The sequence below is a fragment of the Oncorhynchus clarkii genome, chromosome 13 (assembly GCF_045791955.1).
Source record: "Oncorhynchus clarkii lewisi isolate Uvic-CL-2024 chromosome 13, UVic_Ocla_1.0, whole genome shotgun sequence".
In the NCBI taxonomy this organism is placed as follows: domain Eukaryota; kingdom Metazoa; phylum Chordata; class Actinopteri; order Salmoniformes; family Salmonidae; genus Oncorhynchus; species Oncorhynchus clarkii.
The window spans coordinates 61021918-61047478 of record NC_092159.1 but is presented as its reverse complement, the minus strand read 5'-3'; the positions used below and the strand labels follow the sequence as shown (position 1 = coordinate 61047478).

Below are 25561 nucleotides of genomic sequence, written 5' to 3'. Positions count from 1 at the left end.
CATACAGTATATCAATAGATATGATGTAATTCATTGCCAATGGACAGAACACTTACCTTGTTTCTTGTGGCCCGTAGAAGACTTGCAACAGAGTCCTCTTTATATGCTCCTTTGCTTGAGCACGCTCTCAGTAGAAGGCCTCCACTTGGGCTCTTATAATCAGCATCTATTCTATCAGGTGTTTGGCCAAGTTCTCTGGGATAGTGTGAGAAACACCCTGTGGTAGGATTTTAACAACCCTGTGGTAGGATTTTAACAGTGAGGCAACAACAATACAGAACTGATTTTTCCTGCTCAGAGTGAGGCTTTTATTTGCAAAGTGAGGATAAAGAGCTGGCAAACTGTACAATTATTTACACAATCAAATAAATAGACCTTACCCTGTCTGTCTCTAAAACCATGAGAATACAGGGTTCTTATACCCCTACCCATAATGCATTTAACCAATAAAAACAAGGCATTTCACACACTCAATCAACATTCAAAAGACATGAATTACAATAGAAATGTCTTCAGATCATAAACATACTTGAACATACAGTATACATGCACACATATCAATAAGGGGGCTTCCCCTGCTTTAAGCATCAATACAACCTGGGATATAAACATGTACATCCCCCGGGATAGGCTACTACCACATTACCCGTCCCATTCAATAACTATGCAGTCGAACGCACCACTGCTTGCCCATCAATTCTCAGACCAGGAAATGAACAGAACCCTCTTCAATAAACAAAGAATACAAGATAATCATACTCTTTTCGGACTACCTTCACATTTTAAAGCTGCAATATGTCACTTTTTGGGCGACCTGACCAAATTCACATAGAAATGTGAGTTATCGATCTGTCATTCCCATTGACAGCAAGTCTAACAAGCTGTAGATGTTCTATGTGCACTATTTATATGCTTCCCATTCTTTAGTTTCATTTTTACTCCTTTTACTTTCAGTTTTGTACACCAGCTTCAAACACCTGGAAATACAATATTCTTACTATTGAAGAGATATTTCACCACAGTTTAGATGGTGCAATGATTCTCTACACTATACAGTATATTACTTGTTTTGTCAAACTGAAATTAGGCAAACTATTGAAATTTAAGAAACCAGGAATGGCAGAGTGATTTCTGCATATTGCACCTTTAACGAACTCATCAACATTCTTTTTGAAGGACAGACTATCATCAATCCAGATGCCTAGATATTTATTAGTTATCAATGAGGGCACCATCCAATGTACGTATGCATAAATCATCAGATACATTTTTTACGTGATATGGAATATAATATATACTTGGTTTTACCTTGCATTAATTATGTAACAATTTCAGTTAATAAAGGCTTTCGGCAAGACAATAAAAGCAGATTAAAGCTCTGAGAGAACCTGGTCAGCCATCGGTGAAATAGCATACACAACAGTGTCATCTGCATACAAGTGAAAGTGATTGCTTCTTCTTCAGACAAACCACTATTGTTCATGTAAAAAGAACTGTGACATTACAGTGTACTGGCATAGATTGGAGGTTTGCTGGTGTGGGATGGAGTACTTCTCAGCGGAGCGCCTGACTTCACACTATGGTCACATTTTTTTAGTTGTTGGCTTGGTTGTCGTCACGTCAGGCTCTGGGTGTGTTCTCTTCTGCCGTCTAAGTTTCGTGTTGGACTTGAGGTAGTAATGTTGTAAAGTCAGCTCCTCAGCAAAGGAACGCACGGCGAGGAAGGTGTGCAGCAGCAGGTGGGGGAAGCGGGAGGTGAAGTAGGAGACAAAGTCATCAGGGATGGAGCCCAGAGTCTCCTGGACCTCCTTAGGAGAATCGTGGTAATGGTGTTTCTATGAGAAACAACATGTTGCTTATAAAATGTCATTTACACACATTTAGTTTCTTGTGTCAGATAACAGGTTTAACAGGTTTATGGGGGTAGTAGGTGGCATGTTTTTGACTAATTAAATAATGTTTTGCTATTAATAATATAATGTTATGTTATTATTATGCTTCATTTGTGTATTTAAAAAAATATAATTTTACCCCTTTTTCTCCCCAATTTCGTGGTGTCCAATTGTTTTAGTAGCTACTATCTTGTCTCATCGCTACAACTCCCGTACAGGCTCGGGAGAGACGAAGGTTGAAAGTCATGCGTCCTCCGATACACAACCCACTGCTTCTTAACACAGGGCACAGCCAGCCGCACCAATGTGTCTTAGGAAACACTGTGCACCTGGCAACCTTGGTTAGCGCGCACTGCACCCGGCCCGCCACAGGAGTCGCTGGTGCACGATGAGACAAGGACATCCTTACCGACCAAGCCCTCCCTAACCCGGACGACGCTAGGCCAATTGTGCGTCGCCCCATGGACCTCCCGGTCGCGGCCGGTTACGACAGAGCCTGGGCGCGAACCCAGAGTCTCTGATGGCACATCTGGCGCTGCAGATGGGGGCGACGCCCTTAACCACTGCGCCACCCAGGAGGTCAATCATTTGTGTATGGTAATTGTATTTGGACAGAACACACCTTGTTTCTTATGGCACGTAGAAGACTTTTAACAGAGCCCTCTTCATATGCTCCTTTACGTAATTCTAGATCTGCAGAAGGAGGAAACACAGCCAGTAAACAAACAACAATTCTATTAAGATACAGAATTATGATATCAAGAAAGTTTGTCATTAGTGTAATATAACACAACAACAAAACAGAGATGTTGCTGGTGTCTGGTCCAGCAATAAACTCATCTTGCAAATGTAGTCATGTCATTCATGACACCTATGATCTGGATGTTAGTGTTACTAGAAATATACTGTAATAGAAAATGGCTTTACAGGCTGCAAAGTGTTGCTGTTCAAACGCTGATCTCAGACCAGTCACTAACCTTTCCGCAGAACTGCTGTGATGTGTTCCATCCAGTTATTCCTCACCACTTCCTGTCCCCCTGACTCTAGCTGCTGTATGATTGGACCATCCAATGTCTCATTTACAATTCTGTCACTCACGTCCTACAGGGGAAGACAGTACTTTAATTAATCCAACATCTCGTTTACCACCCTCTTGCTGTATGCTCAATGGACTCCACTATTGCTATATATTCTATTGATAGAATACCCAATGTTTCTGTTGTTGCAGTTACATTTTTCCCTACTAGAATTAAAGTATATTGTAATCTAGCTAACTGACATTAGCTATGCATTGATTATACTTAATAGTGACCTGGAAGAACATCAGTTGTTTCTCCAGGCTCCAGAAGAAGGGGTGTTTGAGCACGCTCTCAGCAGAAGGCCTCCTCTGGGGCTCCATGTTCAGCATCTGTTCTATCAGGTCTGTGGCCACGATGTCCTCTGGGAAAGATAAGACCAAACACACACACAGACACAGTAACCATGGGCAGGTTCAAGGCCAAGGCACTTTGTTCATTCAAAAACATGGTGATGAAAGTACCCACACTGGACACACCACATCATATGAAAGTACCCACACTGGGCACACCACGTCATATGAAAGTACCCACACTGGGCACACCACGTCATATGAAAGTACCCACACTGGACACACCACATCATATGAAAGTACCCACACTGGACACACCACGTCATATGAAAGAACCCACACTGGGCACACCACGTCATATGAAAGTACCCACACTGGACACACCACGTCATATGAAAGTACCCACACTGGGCACACCACGTCATATGAAAGTACCCACACTGGACACACCACGTCATATGAAAGTACCCACACTGGGCACACCACGTCATATGAAAGTACCCACACTGGACACACCACGTCATATGAAAGTACCCACACTGGGCACACCACGTCATATGAAAGTACCCACACTGGGCACACCACGTCATATGAAAGTACCCACACTGGGCACACCACGTCATATGAAAGTACCCACACTGGACACACCACGTCATATGAAAGTACCCACACTGGACACACCACGTCATATGAAAGTACCCACACTGGGCACACCACGTCATATGAAAGTACCCACACTGGACACACCACATCATATGAAAGTACCCACACTGGGCACACCACGTCATATGAAAGTACCCACACTGGGCACACCACGTCATATGAAAGTACCCACACTGGGCACACCACGTCATATGAAAGTACCCACACTGGACACACCACGTCATATGAAAGTACCCACACTGGGCACACCACGTCATATGAAAGTACCCACACTGGACACACCACGTCATATGAAAGTACCCACACTGGGCACACCACGTCATATGAAAGTACCCACACTGGGCACACCACGTCATATGAAAGTACCCACACTGGGCACACCACGTCATATGAAAGTACCCACACTGGACACACCACGTCATATGAAAGTACCCACACTGGACACACCACGTCATATGAAAGTACCCACACTGGGCACACCACGTCATATGAAAGTACCCACACTGGACCACACGTCATATGAAAGTACCCACACTGGGCACACCACGTCATATGAAAGTACCCACACTGGACACACCACATCATATGAAAGTACCCACACTGGACACACCACATCATATGAAAGTACCCACACTGGGCACACCACGTCATATGAAAGTACCCACACTGGACACACCACGTCATATGAAAGTACCCACACTGGACACACCACGTCATATGAAAGTACCCACACTGGCACACCACGTCATATGAAAGTACCCACACTGGACACACCACGTCATATGAAAGTACCCACACTGGACACACCACGTCATATGAAAGTACCCACACACCACATCATATGAAAGTACCCACACTGGGCACACCACGTCATATGAAAGTACCCACACTGGACACACCACGTCATATGAAAGTACCCACACTGGACACACCACGTCATATGAAAGTACCCACACTGGACACACCACGTCATATGAAAGTACCCACACTGGACACACCACGTCATATGAAAGTACCCACACTGGACACACCACATCATATGAAAGTACCCACACTGGACACACCACGTCATATGAAAGTGGACAACTGGGTAATATTTGGTGGAGATTTTGATCAATGAGAATATAACCTACAGTATATTTACCCACTAAAAAGACAGCCAACAGTTGTTGAAAGTTTGTTGTTATCACTATGCTTTAGACCATCTACTGTAAAAGCGCAACCAAATTACAATGGGAAAATAATGTCAATTGTTGGTTTGTTGTTACCTAAATGTGTTATCACTGCACTTTCAAACATTTAAAACAAAGTTAAAATACCAATGTCAGATATTGTGTTTATTTATACAACTACTTAATGTGTTATTACTGTGCTTCATCTAATAGCACAATCAAATGAACTGGATTCAGTTGATTACATTAAAAGTAAATGGTGCAAGTGATTAATGACATTTCGAAATTCTGCGCAGATTACATAGGAAGATATTTATTACAGTTACATCAAAATGTGGCCACAGATGTGTTACTCATTTTAAGGTTGAATAAATACTGTTACAATAGTGTATAAGATAACTTTAGGCTAAGGCTATATTACAAAAGTAATTTTGAATTGTGTTTGGTTTACAACGCAACCAAATATCAACATTTGAAGAGTTTCATTCTAAAACACTATTTATCCATTTTCAGAAAGTTTGGTAAATCAGCTTTAATTGTTTAAAGAAATTCTGAAAGAGATTGGTGTGTTTTTTTTTCACAATCTAACCATGGCATGGGGTTGTTCAATGACAGACGTGTTTGTTTAAAATCTATCACTTGATGGTTTCACAGTTCTATATATCTGTCTCACTCAAAGATAAATCATTTGTACTGCTAGGTTTTACACATGCAAATGTAACAAATTACTAATTGTTTACTAAAGAAATGTACAAATGATACTTTGTGACATCAATATTAAAACTTTTTTGTATTATTCAATACAGTAATATCTGTATGTCAACCATTTACATGAACATTTTAGACATTTAGCAGATGCTCTTATCCAGAGTGACTTACTTAGTGCATTCATCTTAAAATAACTAGGTGAAACAACCACAAATCACAGTCAAATATCCATTTCAGCTAAATAATGGACATATATAGTTTAGCAAAAAAACAACATTTTCATACACATCATACAAATCTATGAATAAAAACAGTAACATTTGACACACACATGAAGGTACCCATAAGCAATCATTTGTGAAGAAAAAACACAAATGTGAAAAATTGGTAGTTGTAGCGTTTTGGAAATAAGCTCTTCATTTGAAGGAGATTATCTTCTGTTTAGATAGTTCTATCTGTGCCACTGACTTAGTCTGGCTTAGACTGGCTTTAATTCCAGTTTGTCTACAAATTAATCATTTAGATGTTGGATGAGCGTCTCCAAAAACCTAAGTTACAGAAATAGGACCAAATCAAATCAGATCAACCTTTAAATGCACTTTAAAGGTGCACTATGCAGAAATCGCTCTGTCATTTCCTGGTTGTTAAAACTCAAATAGTCTGCCTACTTTCAATTTATGTTACAAAATAAGCTAGTATAGTGTAGAGCAGGGGTATTCAACTCTTTCCCTACGAAGTCCGGAGCCTGCTGGTTCTCTGTTCTACCTGATAATTAATGGCACCCACCTGGTGTCTTAGGTCTAATCAGAACTTGATTATGTGTCATTATATGTATTGTCTATTTTTAGTTGAATCCTGGGCTAAATATAAACAATAGCTGTTGATGACTTGGTGTATAGGCCTAAATAGCATCATGGATGATATATGATTGATAAAGTATGTTTACCTTTAATTTGCTCTGTTAAACCTACACTTTGGAATTACTTCGATAGCAACAGTGAATCTATTTAGGTTTTAAGTGGAGATCTCTCAGCAATCCTTCTCATGATAGCACATTGGTAACTGACTATAAAGCAGGACTGGGCTTGGTCAAAGCCCTGGATCAAAGGGATAGCTGTAGATAGATCTATTCCCCAGTAGGAGGTGCTGCCCAGCCTATAGTTATTTACTGATAGTGTATATAAAGTTGAAGATCTGACTAGGGTTGCAAAGCTATCAGTCCTTTTCCAAAGTTACTGGAATTTTCAGTACTTTTGGTAATTAACAAAAAATCTATGTCAATCTATGTAACTTCGGTAATTTATACTTTAACAACTTTTTTGAAAAATATATTCATATATTGTATTAATTTGATATTTCTGTGTCCATATTGTCATTGAGTTTCTAGTAGATAGACCATTATTTTTCAAGAGAAAATAGCAAAATTAATGAAAAAAGTATCTTATCAACAATGGCATTATTTTCAATTACCTCTGAAACTCATCCAACTATTCATTATTTTCAATTACCTCTGAAACTCATCCAACTATTCATTATTTTCAATTACCTCTGAAACTAATCCAACTATTCATTATTTTCAATTACCTCTGAAACTCATCCAACTATTCATTATTTTCAATTACCTCTGAAACTCATCCAACTATTCATTATTTTCTCAACTGCCACCAGTTTGATTCCAAAACACTGACAATAAATACATATTCACATACTGTAGCAAAATAAATAAGTGTGTAAAAAATATATAAAGATAAATTAAAGATTCTGGTAGATTCTGGTAGTTTACTAGTAAACTTTGAAAGTTTCCAGTAATATAACCTCCCTTTGCAACCCTGGATCTAACATTGTTTCAATGGAACAAATTCAACATATTTTATATAAGGTTTGTCTCTGTTGAACATTGGTTACCATGATGCATAATCCTGTGGTTGAAATTTCACCCTCAAAACAACAGTTTACGTTTTTGACTTTTTGCAAATTCAATGTATTTTACACATAGATTCTACATCCCAATACGTTGGCAAATTACATTCAAACAATGTTGATTTAACCAGTTTGTGCCCAGTGGGTATTTCATCTGAACCAATGTGATGATTATAATGAAGAAAGACACAGAATTTTAGTTGAGACAAAGATGATGACAAAAGCAATCAATGGCAGTGCTTATTATAACATTTTATCAGGCCTCTGTCAAAGACAACATTACAGATCACTATTCCATAGGGTCAAATTCTGGCTTGGTGTCTACAGATGTAGGATCTTAATTTGAATACTCTTTTGTTGTTGAGAATTTTCCTGCTTGGCAGGAAATGCAAACTTGTAGTGTATTTGTGGTTTAAAAAGTATTCTAAAATGTGTAAATTCCTCTTTGAAATTTCTGAATTGATTTGCCCTAACAAAAAATGTATTAATCCCTAAAAAAATGTTAATTAAGTATAAACTAAATAATAATTCATATTTCCTGTTGCTGCAAGATTATTTTCCTGCTGAAATTATGCTCAGATTATGATCCCACATTTACATGGGCCATTTACAGGAATGAGAACAATACTAGATTTGGTTAATCATAAGTGAGAAGGCACAATGTTTCAGATCATATATTTATCAACAATATGCCATTTAAAAACCCACAACCATCATTAGCACATAGCCTACATTTTCTTTATAGTTAATTTTCAAAGTTAGGCTACATGATGCCACTGCAAAGAAATTACTATTTTCCTTTACTTTAAATTAATTAGTACTCTAATGATCATTTCAGAAACAACCTGTCACATCTGCTCCTGCCACACCCCCTAGTGGACATCCGGTGTCTCCTTGACCTACAGCCACTGCTCCAGTACACTCTCTCTCTCTCTCTCTCTCTCTCTCTCTCTCCCCTCCCTCTCTGTTTGTGTGTGATTGTGTGGTTGGAGACACGTGTGCTGGAGCCAGAGCGGCTCCTTACCAGCTGCAACCCGTTCCATAATCAAGAACTCTACAAATACTCAGTCCTGCCACTTGCACTCTGCCAGATTCTAATCTCTGTTCAGTCAGTCATGCTTCTAGCTATTTGTTATTATTTAAGATCCTGTTGTGCCTGTTTCCTTGCCTGACGCTGTTTCTCCTCTCACTGCAGTTTTGCTGCTCTGACTCTGGTTCCTGTCTCCTGTTCCATATCTCACCACCGTGCTACTCTGTCTGCATTCAACTCACCCTCACTCCCTTGGATTCCCCTCCGGATCTGTTTACCCTGTCCCAACCCAGCTCACTCCAACCTCAGCCTCCACATCTGGTTTCCTACAACTCCTCTGAGCTTCCCTGGATCTGCACTTCATCTCTCCCTGTGTTACAATAAATATCTTGGTTCATTCATCCCTGTTTCCTGGTCTGAGTCTGCTCTTGGGTTCCCCTGTGCTAACACAACCTTTCAGTTGTACCTTACCATGTTTGTCTTTCTGTAATCCGTTAAGGTTGTATTTGCCATCCATGATATTAGCAGTCTGTCGATAGGGTTCTCCAAAGGGATGTTTGCCTCCTGTCAACACATAGTAAAACACACAGCCGGCAGAGAAGATGTCCACAGCACTGGTCTGTAGAGGAAGAGGAGTGTCTTTAATAATAGTTGCTTCAGAACAGTACCACAATCACTACTAGTTCTAATCTACAGGCAACCTTAAAGAATAGTTCACAAATTTGTCAGACTATAGTTAGGTTTCCATCCAATTGGCGACAGATTTGTGTTTTCCTGCCTGTAGTGTGTTCCCACCAACCGGACTTGTTAAGGATAACGATCAGTGCGTCATGACGTAGTTCACACATTTCCTTTTTTGTCATGTACGGAATCAAACTCAAAAATGTTTCCATTGCATTTTCAATTCTACTCATAGTTTTGTCACAAAAACTGTTGAATTCAATAGAAATGTGTCTACTCTGGTCTTGGCACGTGCTCTCTAGCTAGCAGATACAGTCAGGGTAGGCTAGTCGACATGATGAGACTATGATGGATAAGAGCCAGAATATTTTTGTCAAATGGAAGTCAAACATCGATCATCATGTCACCAGAATAAGACCCTCGATATTTATTGGAAAGGAGCATCAAGCTCATCACCTTTCACTTTTTGGGAGCAGCAGTGGTTAGAGCGTTGGGCAAGTAACCGAAAGGTTGCTAGATTGAATTCCCGAGCTGACAAGGTAAAAATCGGTCGGCAGTTAACCCACTGTTAACCCACTGTTAACCCACTGTTAACCCACTGTTCCTAGGCCGTCATTGTAAATAACAATAACAATGTGTCTTTACTGACTTGCCTAGTTAAATAAAGGTACAAAATATTTTCAAAATCACCCTCCTGTCAAGTTCATAATTTATTTAACCTGTAGCCTAATAAATGGCTTGGTTTCCGAAGTCGTAGTGGGAGGACCACACAACATATCATCGTGTGACTCCAAGTTTACTTCAGTATGATGGTTATTATATCAATATTTGAGCATGAATAGTTAAAAAAAAAAATTGTTTTAAATGAAGCCGTTTTCACTGCCATTTCCCGCATAAATAATTTTACAGACACAAAAAGATCCCACCATGTCGAACGAACAAATTATCTATTGCGTTCATAAAATTGTACAGAAACTTCCTGGTTCCATCATTTTTAATGGTACACTTTACTGGCATAAACATTTTGGATTAAAGGGGTTATTGTCTAATGTCAAGCATGGTCCACATCCCACACCATGGTTGTGTAGATGGTGCCTATCTTTCTTATGTACGTATGTGTAATATACTGTAGCTTGATCTCCACAACAGAAGATCAACTTTTTAGGGTGAACTGTTCCTTTGAGCAATGGGACAATCCGGTTTAACTCCTGTAAGGAAATCCCAATTAGCCTATTTCATCACATTTCTTTCAGGATTATCTCTGAATCTGTAATGACTTGAACAGTTCTCTGGTCTAGTGTAAAGATCAGGAGCTACTCACAGGGTTTACTTTCCTGCTGTCATCCAGGACCTCTGGGGCATTCCAGCCCATGGTGCCAAGGGCTCCAGACCTCATGCTGTAGCTTTGTCTGCTGTCCGCTAACTGCTTACTCATCCCAAAGTCTGAGATCTTGACCGTGACTGAGTCAGAATGGTCTTTCAACAGGATGTTGTGGGGCTTCACATCACGGTGGACTGGGGAGAAAAGATCAGGATGAATCAGTCTACTGGAGTTGTGGGAAGATCATAGATCTGATCAATGATAATATAAGGAAAAGTCATCAATACTGTAACTTCATTAGGATTGTCTACAGTCTACAGCATTTACTGGGCTCCTGAGACGTGCACGGTCTAAGGCACTGCATCTCAGTGGTTAGATGCCAGGCTGTATCACAACCGGCCGTTATTGGGAGACCCATAGGACGGCGCACACTTGGCCCAGCGTCATCCGGGTTAGGGTTTGGCCAAGTGGTTTCTTAACTGGCTTGCCTAGTTAAATAAAGGTTCAATTAAACTGTTTTAAAAATGTAATTAGAACCTATGTTGTGAGAGTGCAGGTGTTCCAGTCCTATCATGGTCTGCTGCAGCAGCATCACTGGGTTCAGTCCGCGAAGGTCAAAAGGATTTTCTTTAGTAAAACACTGGAAGAGACACCCAAGTATTAGTGCGCTGATGAACACCAAGCATTCTAACCTTGGAATGTACACTGAACAAAAATATAAATGCAACATGTAAAGTGTTCGGCCTATGATTCATGAGCTGAAATAAAAAATCCCAGAGATTTTCCATACACACAAAAGTTGTGTTTCTCTCAAATTTTGTGCACAAATTTGTATACATCCATTAGTGATAATTTCTCCTTTGCCAAGATAATCCATCCAACTGACAGGTGTGGCATATCAATAAACTGATTAAACAGCATGATCATTACACAGGTGCACGTTGTGCAGGGGACAATAAAAGGCCACTCTAAAATGTGTAGTTTTCTTACACAAACACAATGCCACAAATGTCTCAACTTTTGAGGGAGTGTCCAGCAACTTCGCACAGCCATTGAAGAGGACTGGTACAACATTCCACGGCCCACAATCCACAGCCTGTGTTGCAGTGCATGAGTCAAATGGTGGTCACACCAGATACTGACTGGTTTTCTGATCCACGCTCCTACCCTTTTTAAGGTATCTTTGACTAACAGATGAGTATGATCTGTAGTCCCAGTCGTAAAATCCATAGATTAGAGTCTAATGTAACTCAGTAAAATCGTTGAAATTGTTGTATTTATATTTTTGTTCAGTATACTGTATATTCTAACACAGATAATCATTATGTGAGACTGTTATAATAATCAAGTTTTAACCCCTTGGATAAGTCAGAGAATAAAATAGTGAGTCATTGACTTAGACCTTATCTAAAGAGACGGCACACAGCTCGATGGCGATGTATAGGAATTGCCCGTCCTTCTCAGTGCAGAAGTAGCGGACGACATGGGGATTGTCGTCCAATTGAAGAAGCAAAGCGACCTCTCTATCAGCATTGCTTTGTTTTGCTAGTTCAATTCTCTTCACTGCCGCAGGACGCTTGTTGGCATCATCACAATGGAAGTAACCCCTGGAGGATAGCGGTAGAGAAAGATAAACATTTAGTCAATGAACCGACCGTAAAGGCATTTTTGCTGCAAAGAGGGGATTTGGGTTACAAACACATTTCCACAATAACGTTTAAGCTGGTTTACCTGAACACAATTCCATCGGCACCTTTTCCAAGATGGTTATTGGTGTAGTATGTGATCTTTCCAACCGATTCCTCGTCTGATGCTGTATCGAAATGAAAACGCTGTGTTCAGACAGAACATACCACCCTACTGTACCTTTATTGTCAAGACACAGAACCTTATCTGTTAAATCAAAGGCTTATGAGAATTATACATATGTAGGATTTAAATTTGAGCGAGTTTGCTACAGCAGGAAAATAATCCAGGAAATGTAAATGATTATGTGGATTATAATTAATTTGTGGACTTTTGTGTAGGGGTTGATAGATTTTTCGGGACAATCAAGACTGAAATTTCTAAGTGGAATTTACAAACTTCAGAAGCCTTTTTAAACCTCAAATACACTACAAGTTTTACATTTCCCACATTGCAGAAAGTTCTCTAGCTAAAATGACACATTGTATTAGCATAATTGGGAGCATTGCACCTATTGCTGTCTTGCCTTTAACATAATCTGTAAGGAGTATTGAAATGATTGGATTTATGTTGCATACATGCTCATGTAAATTGGGATCCAAATTGGAACTTTAGGTTTTAACAAACATGTCAAAATGGTTGATAGCTCACCAAGTGCAGCAGGTTTTCCTCCAGTCCCAGGAAATATATTGGAGGCAGGAGGTAATGCAGGACCTAAAATAGGACATCATACATATCAAGGGGGATAATAATTATGGACCTGACTGTATATAATGCACAACATCATGTCATTGAGAACTATCATACCAGCACAATGGTAGATATACCGTGTAAAATATATTTTAAAGATATAAAACACTAGCAGGCTGTGTGTGTTTATACAATACAAGACCTGGCTGAAGATGTCATTACCTTCCAATGCAATGCTCCCTGAAGAAGATTCTCCAATGTTCAAACCATCTTCTAGATCTCTAACAGCTTCCTCTAGAGAGAGAGAGGAGAGTGGAGAGAGAGACAGAGAGAGAGGAGAGGAGAGAGAGAGAGAGGAAAGAGAGAGAGTCACAACAAATGGATAATCTGATATGTCCCATTGAATTATTACATTATAAAGGGCGTGTCTATATATTACATGGGGTCTTCAAACTGGGGTCTGCACCCCCCTAGGTGTCCACGCATGTACTGCACCCCCCTAGGTGTCCACGCATGTACTGCACCCCCCTAGGTGTCCACGCATGTACTGCACCGCCCTAGGTGTCCACGCATGTACTGCACCCCCCTAGGTGTCCACGCATGTACTGCACCCCCCTAGGTGTCCACGCATGTACTGCACTCCCCTAGGTGTCCACGCATGTACTGCACCGCCCTAGGTGTCCACGCATGTACTGCACCCCCCTAGGTGTCCACGCATGTACTGCACTCCCCTAGGTGTCCACGCATGTACTGCACCCCCCTAGGTGTCCACGCATGTACTGCACCCCCCTAGGTGTCCACGCATGTACTGCACCCCCCTAGGTGTCCACGCATGTACTGCAGGTGGTTCACAAATATATTATTAAATAAAGTGGATTTTTTTAAATCAATATTGCTAGTAATAACATAATAAACTAAACGTACATTGCATGACTACAATATAAAAGAGGTAAATATGTTATTTCTTATCATGTCAACTTTATTTCTCAACTCTTAATATTCAACAAAGCATCTGACATAGGCTTTGAAAAAGCACCCACAAGTATTTTGGACATTCATTATTGCCAACACATGGCTAACCTTTGTTCAACCAGCTAAACAGTTGCTACTTGAGAAAATGTGTTTGGAGTTACCTTTCTATCTAATAGGCTATGTTAGAGTTTACACTTCCTCTTCCAATTATAATGTGGGGATGTTAAAATAATATAAAACTAAATCCTGGAGCCATATAACTGCAGACAAACGCTTCTTGCAGCCATCAATGAGCTTTCTGCACCTTTCTACTGACAATTTGTGCAACTTTTCAGCAGCAAACTGCTCTAATTCTTCAATGTTTGAGGGGTGCATGCCTTCCACCAACTGCTGTTTTCAGATTTTGCCATGAGTTTACAGATCTGGACTCTTCGTTGGCTACTTCAGAACAGTCCAGCATCTCTTCCTAACCATTCCTGGGTGCTTTTTGATGTATGTTTTAGAGGCGTTTTTGGACACTGGGTTGAACATCGGACTCCAAAACACCTGATAATCTGCTGATTTCATGATGCATTGCACACGTTCAATGCCCCCAGCACCGGAGGCAGAAAAGCAACCCCACAGCATTATCAAACCTCCCCCATCTTTGATTGTGGGGATGGTGTTGTTTTCTCCTTCAGCAGTGGGGTCTTCCTCTGGTTACCAACAACCAAATGAAGCATTCAAAGAAAATACCACTTTCCCGACAATGAATGAATTATGTATGGGGGAGGTTCAATAATGCTGTATGGTTGCTTTGCTGCTTCTGGTACTGGGGGCCTTGAACATGTGCAAGAAATCATAAAATCAGCAGATTATCAAGCTGTTTTGCAATGTTCAACCCAGTGTCTAAACACTGTGTCTCTGTTGAATGTTGTGGGTCTTCCAGCAAGACAACAACCCCAAACACACACAAAAACCACCCTGGAATGGTTCCAGAAGAAACACTGAACTGTTCTGGGGTGGCCAGTGAAGAGTCCAGATCTGAATCACATCCACACGGCAAGATCGAAAAACAGCAGTTGGTGGAGGCCACCACTCCAACATTGAAGAATTAGAGCAGTTTGCTTCTGAAGAGTGGGCCAAATTGCAGTAGAAATGAGCAGCAAGCTCATTGATGGCTACATGAAGCTTTTGTTGGCTGTTAATAATTTTGTCCATGCCATTGTCTTCATTTTCAAAATTAAAATTGTAAACTTAAGGGGGGTCCCTGGGTCGCCGATTTGCCTGGGTGTGGGTCCCTGGGCAAGAAAAATTTGAAGACCCCTGTATTACAGAATATTACACAAGAACATTTGTCTTACTGAGTATTCTAAGTATTAATTACCTAGAGGGAACTTGGCAGGTAAGGAAATTAATCTGCTTTTGATGGGGTAAAATGGAGAACAATGCATGCATTCAGAATTGAAGGATCAGTTATGGTCAGACAGCTTCTTTTGTTTGACAAAACAGACACTTTCAAAGCACTTTCATTACCTTTCAATACATTGATTGCCTTCCCCGGAGGACAGGAACATTTGAAATTCTATTCATAGGCCAGTAAGCCTTGTCTGTTACTATGTTGTCCTAGTAAGTTTTCTGGCATGATGAAGTTAGGGTGAGGGTAGGGTTAACCCTAACCCTGATCTCCAACCGCTTGTCTCTACCTTGCTGAGGATGCTGTACTCTGGTAAAATTGGGTGGTAATGAAATTCTGCTGCTTAATGACATTAACATTGAGAGTATAATGGTCAGTTATGGTCGGCCTCTTTTGTCTGTTAAGACAACACTTACAGAGACTTAGATATTTAGCTTTTGAGTTGTGACTGGGTTACATTTCTACTTTATCTTAATTAAACAAACATCAGAGTACAAATGTAACCTATGTTCTTATCCACAGAATGGGGAAGAGTGTGACAATGTGTAAAATGCCATATTCTACAGTAGTCCTACAAACTGCACCAAGAAGAGGAAGAGAGAGGACTTTACCCAGATTGATGACCAGATGAGGTTCCTCTTTCAGCAGAATCCTGTAGAAGGCTGATTTAACTTCTGGCCCTCCTGACTGTACGGCTTTGTACAACTCTCTCATCTGGTCCTGGCTGGTATTGGCAGTTTGAATATTAGAGTACACCTCAGGATTGATCATGCCCCTTCTGAGCAGATCATCTGCTATGGGCATCACCTTGCGAACCCTCTGGATGAGCTCAGCCCTGTGTCTATCCACAAACTCAGCAGCTGGTAGTCAGGTTAGAAAAGAAAGAGTTAAAGTTATCAATACAATATTAGACAATCCCACTTGGTGTATGTGCCCTAAATGGACAAGACTAAACATGTAGGAAGCTGGGAGGTTTTGTTTACATTCAGGACAGGACAAATGTGAAATTCTAGTCATAGGCCAGTAAGCCTTGTCTGTTACTATGTTGTCCTAGTAAGAGGGAGAAAGAAATGACTGAGTTTGCTGGCTCAATTAAGGTAGGGTTCTGGTGAGGGTAGGGTTAACCCTAACCCTGATCTCCAACCGCTTATCTCTACCTTGCTGAGGATGCTGTACTCTGGTAAAATTGGGTGGTAATGAAATTCTGCTGCCTAATGACATTAACATTGAGAGTATATTGGTCAGTTATGGTCGGCCTCTTTTGTCTGTTAAGACAACACTTACAGAGACTTACATATTTAACTTTTGAGTTGTGACTGGGTTACATTTCTACTTGACCTAATTTAAACGAACATCAGTGTGTAGCCTATGTTCTTGCCCACAGAATGGGGAAGAGTGTGACAAATGGTAAATGTGTAAAAATGCCATATTCTACAGTAGTCCTACAAACTGCACCACAAAGAGGAAGAGAGAGGACTTTACCCAGATTGATGACCAGAAGACGTTCATTTTTCAGCAGAATCCTATAGAAGGCTGCTTTAAGTGGTGTCCCTCCTGACTGCAATGCTTTGTACACCTCTCTCATCTTGCCTGGGTTGGTCTTGGAAGTTGAAATATTAGCAAACATTTCATATTGGATCATGCCCCTTCTGAGCAGATCATCTGCTATGGGCATCACCTTGCGAACCCTCTGGATGAGCTCAGCCCTGTGTCTATCCACAAACTCAGCAGCTGGTAGTCAGGTTAAAAAAGAAAGAGTTAAAGTTATCAAGACAATATTAGACAATCGCACTTGGTGTATCTGGCCTTAAATGGACAAGACTAAACATGTAGGAAGCTGGGAAGTATTGTCTGCACTCAGGTTCGACACACATCAAATTGTCATCATACTGTAATAGTTGTCCATGTAATATCAATGGTGTAGTATTAATGCTCTCTAGCAGTATGATTCTTGCTACCTTAATGTCATTTGTTATCATTCCTCACAATGTGCATCTTTTAGGATGCCTTTTTATTTTATAACTACAAAACATGGTAGACAAATTATATACAAATACAGCAAGTTAACTACAGCAGTTATCTGCAACTTGCACAAATCAATATAATTATTTTTGAGCTGATCCCAAAGCAAATATGTCACATTTACCATCCTCTTTTGATGTCATGGCAGCAAACTAAGAATGGTGAGAAGTAGTTTGTTCTGGAGAGGGAGAGAGAAAGACAGAATGAGTGAGTAACAATGCATTAAACATTTCACCAGGACAGAAAAAAGGGTATAGGCTATCCCCTACAACTGATAACCAAACTTTACACACATTATGTCCACTTCCCCTTTCCTATAACAAACATGAGCTGACCATACCCAATCTTTAAAGAGGTCCTGATTAAAGAAAGTAAACTGAATAAAAATACAGAAAGAAAGTTGCACACTCTATATTCTTCCAACAACTTAATAAGTGAACCTATGGGTTTATCCATTTAATTGCTGGGAGCATACTTAAAGTGTGCAACTTTCTGTCATTATTTTTCTCCACTTCCTCTTTCCTCTCACTAGTCTTCTCTCGACAATGTTTACTTTTTGTCTACAGATTTCTGTGTTTGAGTCATGTTACTTGAAGCAACTAACTTCCTAACTACACCCATGAAACATCCAGTTTAATCCTGTCCTATAAGAGTGGTATTCTATCCCATTTCACATATAACCATATCCTTGACCCTTCTAAAAGTCTGATAAACCTTGCCAAAATCACAATGTTCTGGCTCCTGTAGTTGGTTTGAGGTCATTTTAAGGTCAATTGCTCACTGGTAAGGTCTGTTCTTTGCTTAAATTTCTATATCCTGTAAAATAATGTTTTATTTGACCTTTATTTAACTAGGCAAGTCAGTTAAGAACAAGTTCTTATTTTCAATGATGGCCTAGGAACAGTGGGATAACTGCCTTGTTCTGCCCCTGAACGACAGATTTTTACCTTGTCAGTTTGGGGATTCAATCTTCCAACCGTTCAGTTTCTAGTCCAGCACTCTAACCACTAGGCTACCTGCTGCCTCAACAAGAATCCTTGTTAGCATTACAATTCATGATGATATTTTGTATGGATGATCGTTTATGTAGAGGATTTACGTAATTTCGTAATAGCTGCATGGTTGGAGATATCTGTTCTATGTAGCTAATTGATCTTGCCATGTTTGGGAAAATACATTTGTGGAGTGGTTGAAAAATGAGTTTAATTTTTATTTTATTTTACTAGGCAAGTCAGTTAAGAACAAATTCTTATTTTCAACGACGGCCTAGAAAAAGTGGGTTAACTTCCTTGTTCAGGAGCAGAACGACAGATTTGTACCTCGTCAGCTCAGGGAGTTGATCTTCCAACCTTTCAGTTACTAGTCCAACGCTCTAACCACTAGGCTACGCTCCAACCTAAGTGTATGTAAACTTCCGACTTTAACTGTAGACTTCTACCTACAGTTTATACATATTATACACATTTTACAGACACAATCTATTTTACAATAGTTATATTTTGTTTGTTTTTAGTCCTTCCTCTATTTCTGATGTCCATCCAGTTTGATATCTATTTGTAACTGTGCTATTTCACAAAATGTATGAACCTCTATATGGTTGTTTTCTTTCTATTACTTAAGTTTTACTCTGTTTCTAATGCTGTACCTGCGAACTGGTGGTAATAAAGCATTATTTAATACTACAGTTTCTGGAAAGAGTTAATCTATCTGCTAAGCTTAAGAAGGGGACTATTTTACAAGGGCAAAATACACAATGTACACAGCATGAATAGAATAAAGGGATGGTAGTTATGGTACCAGATAAATCAAATTTCAAATCAAATCAAATTTTATTTGTCACATACGCCGGCACAGGTTAGTCGAGGTAATTGAGGTAATATGTACATGTAGGTAGAGTTACTATGCTTAGACAATAAACAGAGAGTTGCAGCAGCGTAAAAATGGGAGTGAGGGGGAAGGGTCAATGCAAATAGTTACAGTAGGGTAACCATTTGATTAGCTATTCAGGAGTCTTATGGCTTGGGGATAGAAGCTGTTAAGAAGCCTTTTGGACCTAGACTTGGCACTCCAGTCTCTCTTGCCATGCGATAGCAGAAGGAACAGTCAGTGACTAGGGTGGCTGGAGTCCTTGGCAATTTTTAGGGCCTTCCTCTGACACCGCCTGGTATAGAGGTCCTGGATGTCAAAAAGCTTGGCCCTAGTGATGTACTGGGTCGTACGCACTATCTTCTGTAGTGCCTTGTGGTCGGAGGTGGAGCAGTTGACATACCAGGCAGGGATGAAACCAGTCAGGATGCTCTCGATGGTGCAGCTGTCAAACTTTTTGAGAATCTAAGGACCCATGCCAAAAAATGTCAGTCTCCTGAGGGGGAATAGGATTTGTTGTGACCTCTTCACGACTGTCTTGGTGTGTTTGGACCATGATAGTTCGTTGGTGATGTGGACACCAAGGAACTTAAAGCTCTCAACCTGCTCCACTACAGCCCTGTCGATGAGAATGGGGGCGTGCTCGGCCCTCCTTTTTCTGTAGTCCACAATCATCTCCTTTGTCTTGATCACGTTGAGAGAGAGTTTGCTATCCTGGCACCACACTGCCAGGTCTCTGACCTCCTCCCTATAGGCTGTCTCATCGTTGGCGGTGATCGGGCCTACCATCGTAGTGTCGTCGGCAAACGTAATGATGGTGTTGGAGTGCTTGGCCATGCAGTCATGGGTGAACAGAGAGTACAGAAGGGGACTGAGCATGCACCCCTGAGGGGCCCCTGTGTTGAGAATCAGTGTGGCAGATGTGTTGTTACCTACCCTTACCACCTACGGCCGGCCCGTCAGGAAGTCTAGGATCCAGTTGCAGAGGGAGTCGTTTAGTCCCAGGGTCCTTAGCTTAGTGATGAGCTTTGAGGGCACAATGGTGTTGAACGCTGAGCTGTAGTCAATGAATAGTATTCTCACGTAGGTGTTCCTTTTGTCCAGGTGGGAGAGGGTAGTGTGCAAATCATCTGTGGATTTTTTACATATTTTGTATTGATTTTACTTTTATTTAACTACAGTAGACAAGTCAGTTAATAACAAATTCTTATTTACAATGACGGCCTACTAAATGGCAAAAGGTCTCCTGTGGGGACGGGGGCCTGGGATTAAAAATTCAAAATAAATACAATATAAATATAGGACAAAACACACATCACAATAAGAGAGACAACACAATACTACATAAAGAGAGACCTAAGACAACATAGCAAGGCAGTAACACATGACAACACAGCATGGTAGCAACACAACATGACAACATGGTAGCAACACAACATGGTAGCAGCACAAAACATGGTACAAACACTATTGAGCACAGACAACAGCACAAGAGGCAAGAAGCTAGAGACAACAATACATCACACAAAGCAGCCACAACTGCTGAAAAAGGGGAAGGCTTGCAAGCCGAAGAACACCATCCCAACCGTGAAGCACGGGATGGCAGCATCATGTTGTGGGGGTGCTTTGCTGCAGGAGGGACTGGTGCTCTTCACAAAATAGATGGCATCATGGAGAGGGAAATTATGTGGATATATTGAAACAACATCTCAAGACATCAGTCAGGAAGTTAAAGCTTGGTCGCAAATGGGTCTTCCAAGTGGACAATGACCCCAAGCATACTTCCAAAGTTGTGGCAAAATGGCTTCAGGACAACAAAGTCAAGGTATTAGAGTGGCCATCGCAAAGCCCTGACCTCAATAATATAGAAAATGTGTGGGCAGAACTGAAAAAGCATGTGCGAGCAAGGAGGCCTGCAAACGTGACTCAGTTACACCAGCTCTGTCAGGAGGAATGGGCCAAAATTCACCCAACTTATTGTGGGAAGCTTGTGGAAGGCTACCCGAAACGTTTGACCCAAGTTAAACAATTTAAAAGCAATGCTACCAAATACTAATTGAGGGTATGTAAACATCTGACCCACTGGGAATGTGATGAAAGAAATACAAGCTGAAATAAATCATTCTCAACTATTATTCTGACATTTCACATTCTTAAAATAAAGTGGCGATCCTAACTGACCTAAGACAGGGAATTTCAACTAGGATTAAATGTCAGGAATTGTGGCAAAACTGAGTTTAAATGTATTTGGCTAAGGTGTTTGTAAACTTCCGACTTCAACTGTAAGTAAGAATGCTGTTCATTGATTACAGCTCAGCATTTAACACCATAGTACCCTCCAAACTCGTCATTAAGCTCAAGACCCTGGGTCTTGACCCAGCCCTGTGCAACTGGGTACTGGATTATCTGACGGGCCGCCACCAGGTGGTGAGGGTAGGAAACAACATCTCCACCCCGCTGATCCTCAACACTGGGGCCCCACAAGGGTGCGTTCTCAGCCCTCTGCTGTACTCCTTGTTCACCCATGACTGCGTGGCCATGCACGCCTCCAACTAAATCATCAAGTTTGCAGACGACACTACAGTGGTAGGCTTGATTACCAACAACGACGAGACGGCCTACAGAGAGAAGGTGAGGGCCCTCAAAGTGTAGTGTCAGGAAAATAACCTCACACTCAACGTCAACAAAACAAAGGAGATGATTGTGGACTTCAGGAAACAGCAGAGGGAGCACCCCCCTATCCACATCGACTGGACAGTAGTGGAGAAGGTGGAAAGCTTTAAGTTCCTCGGCACACACATCACGGACAAACTGAAATGGTCCACCCACACAGACAGCGTGGTGAAGAAGGCGCAACAGCGCCTCTTCAACCTCAGGAGGCTGAAGAAATTTGGCTTGTCACCAAAAACACTCAAACTTTTACAGATGCACAATCGAGAGCATCCTGTTGGGCTGTATCACCCACCGCCTGTTACGGCAACTGCCCCGCACACAACCGTAAGGCTCTCCAGAGGGTAGTGAGCTCTGCACAACGCATCACCGGGGGCAAACTACCTGCCCTCCAGGACACCTACACCACCTGATGTCACAGGAAGGATAAAAAGATCATCAAGGACAACAACCACCCAAGCCACTACCTGATCACCCCGCTATCATCCAAAAGGCGTTGTCAATACAGGTGCATCAAAGCTGGGACAGAGAGACTACAAAACAGCTGCTATCTCAAGGCCATCAGACTGTTAAACAGCCATCACTAACATTCAATGGCTGCTGCCAACATACTGACTCAAATCTCTAGCGACTTTAATAATTAAAAATTGGATGTAATAAATGTATCCACCATTGTGGAAATTGTGGAAACACAAACTATTTGTTTCCTACCCTGTCACAATAACGCCTCCTTGCATTTTCATTCGTTGTCATGTCAAATACTATCTGTATTCAAAGTGCCCACTACTATATTCTAACTATAGAATTAGAATAATCATACTATTTCCATTATTCCCAACAGTTCACGCAAGTGTTTTGCTCTAAATCGCAAGTCAAATCGCAATTGCAACAGCTTTTTGTGCATGTGGGAAATCCCTCTGACTTTTTTATTTCAGCTCATTAAACATGGGACCAACACTTTACATGTTGCGTTTATATTTTTGATCGGTGTAGTATGAATATTACAAATACCCACCTGAAGTAAATTAATTCCACTTAGAAAATAAATCAAATATTACCACAAACTATTACAGCTAATAATTGTAATACATTAAATACCTATTCATCTGTCATTCACTGACAATGGATATGATTGAATAAAACATGTTTCACTGGATCGTCATTAAGGAAAATAAGATGAGAGAAAATAAATATAATTCCTCCATCAAAGAATGGACAAAAAAACTAAAGCCCATAACCCGGAATGTAAAGGGAATACATTGTAATCATCCTATCATGACTTGTAGCCAAACCATGTGTTCGAATAACCATACTGTACACTACACATTTAACATACCATTAGTTAATTTTAGTATACTGTAAACGAACAGTATCATTTCAGTATCATTTTTGAGTGTACTAGCTCTTCGCCAGTCTACCAGAAGTTGATGCTGTTGCTATGAAACCTCTTGCTAACTAGTTAGCATAACAAATTACTAGTTAGCATAAATTACTAGTTAGACATTTTACAACTTCGTGTGTGTTCTTAAATGTAATCTGGAGTGTGCTCGTAAATTCAGAGCGTTTCGCTTTCGGAGCAAACACTGGATGCTCAGGCGAGGAGTAGGGTTGATTTGAGCTTTCTGACCATACAAGGGCAGTCAAGCACCCAAGCTAACATTGGCCAGCTACTTCTAGACACAAATGAGAGTGACCACTCTATTTGTATATGTTTTTATTTAACTAGGCAAGTCAGTTAAGAACAAATTCTTATTTTCAACGAACAGTGGGTTAACTGCCTTGTTCAGGGGCAGAACGACATGTTTACCTTGTCAGTCAAGGGATTCGATCTTGGAACCTTTCGGTTACTTGTCCAACGCTCTAATCACTGGACTAACTGCTACTCCAGGTAACCTAGTTTGACTACAAATAAAAATAAAAGTAACAACTACTCGCCCTAACAGAGCTGGTTAGGCAGTTGTCATGTTATCCAGAGCGTTAGTGACTAACTGTGCTGCTGGCAACAATTTAATTACGCTCTTTTTTGCCGACATTTACTGACACCGGCCATATTCAGCTGGCTCCTAAAGTCATTATTCTGCGCTCGGATGCTCTGGAATCGGAGTAGATAGCCAGAACGAATGTCCATTGAGAACGCACGACTATATCATTTAGCTAAACTAAGAATGACGGGAAAAATCAAGTCAATAAACGTTGGGTAGTTAGTTAGCCTATAGTTAATATACTGGCAAGTATAAGTAGCCAACTAACGTTAGGTAGCTAGCTAACATACCGGTACATACTGATGTAATATATTATGTGGTTCGTGAGGACAGCATAGCTAACAAATTGTCAGCCAACATAACGTGTAAGGTAACTTTTTTTTTTACATTACTCAACATTTTCTTTACATTTCTCATAATTAGTTAAAGCAATGCATTTGTATCTGCCTGTACTCGTACTTCGGGTGCATATTTTTCGCCATTTTCTTCAAATTTGAAAACGATGTGAAGCCACGCCCATTTCCTGAAGAATTGCATTATGACCCTAAAAGTACAGAAATAGCACTGATATAACATCTTTGGAAATAGTGTACTCTGCGTGTATATTTCATATTTTGCGAATTTAGAACGACATCCGTGAACTTTTGGCATACTAATTATATCCATACAATGACCCCATAAGCATACTTTATACTCAATTCACGTCACACATGGTACGGTTAGAGTATTCAACACAGCTCTGGGGTGTCAGCGATCAAGCAAACAAGACTTTGGGTGATGCCCTGCAATAAAAACACAATCAGATCACATTTCTTTGTGTCTGATGTACAGCACAACGCTAACAGAGACACGATAAAAGTAGAAAAGATAAACACATTATGCTTTTACCAGTGTTCAGTTCAAACACCCTTTGGAATATCTGTCTAAATACACGAGTAATTAATGTTAACTCACCTAAACAAATAAGCAACACTGTATCACTGTGTTTAAATGAAGAGTGAGAGCTGTGGAATAAGAGCTGTGAAATAAAGAAAATCACATGGCTGTCAAATAGTTGCCCTTTATCTTTTGGCACTTTAAGTTTCGTTTGGTAGAAAACAAGAGTTATGCACTTTGGGTGACGCCCTGCTTTAAAAACACAACCCGATATTTCAAACACCTTTGTCATCTGTCCTCGCCTGCACAGGAAGACAGGCACTCAAATAGTCTTGATTCAAGAGAGAAAAGCTGTCACTAACAGCATCTGCAGCAGTAAGCAAAACAATTTCAGAGAAGTCTACACTCACAGAGCTCACATACATAACAGCATTTTATTTTAAAAGGCACAATGGCCACATCCCATGATTTATCAATGATCAAGTCATCACCTATACACAAATATACACCTCTTTACAGCAAATAGGCTCACTGAGGGAACATTGCACAAAACTACCATTGTTATTTGTCACATGCACCAAATACAACATTTCACCTTTCAGTGAAATGCTTACTTATACAAGCCCTTAACACTTATTTTTCTTA

General features: G+C 40.5%; 1 protein-coding gene across 2 annotated transcripts; it reads right to left on the bottom strand.

Moving 5' to 3' along the window:
* Nucleotides 1-281: 281 nt before the first annotated feature.
* LOC139365198 (serine/threonine-protein kinase/endoribonuclease IRE1-like) lies at nucleotides 282-25215 on the bottom strand. 2 transcript variants are annotated; one of them, XM_071102662.1, is made up of 16 exons: nucleotides 24995-25074; nucleotides 20325-20518; nucleotides 17647-17700; nucleotides 16983-17231; nucleotides 16112-16360; nucleotides 13355-13426; nucleotides 13094-13156; nucleotides 12488-12569; nucleotides 12159-12363; nucleotides 11294-11396; nucleotides 10757-10950; nucleotides 9226-9373; nucleotides 3205-3332; nucleotides 2870-2993; nucleotides 2515-2585; nucleotides 282-1835 (listed from the first exon to the last, which is right to left on the bottom strand). In XM_071102662.1, exons 3-16 carry the CDS (start codon nucleotides 17663-17665, stop codon nucleotides 1584-1586), a joined length of 1959 nt encoding a protein of 652 aa, XP_070958763.1. In that variant the 5' UTR covers nucleotides 17666-17700; nucleotides 20325-20518; nucleotides 24995-25074; the 3' UTR covers nucleotides 282-1583. The 2 variants fall into 2 exon arrangements, with proteins under 2 accessions (XP_070958763.1, XP_070958762.1); XM_071102661.1 differs by lacking the exon at nucleotides 20325-20518 and having other exon boundaries at nucleotides 24995-25215.
* Nucleotides 25216-25561: the final 346 nt, after the last annotated feature.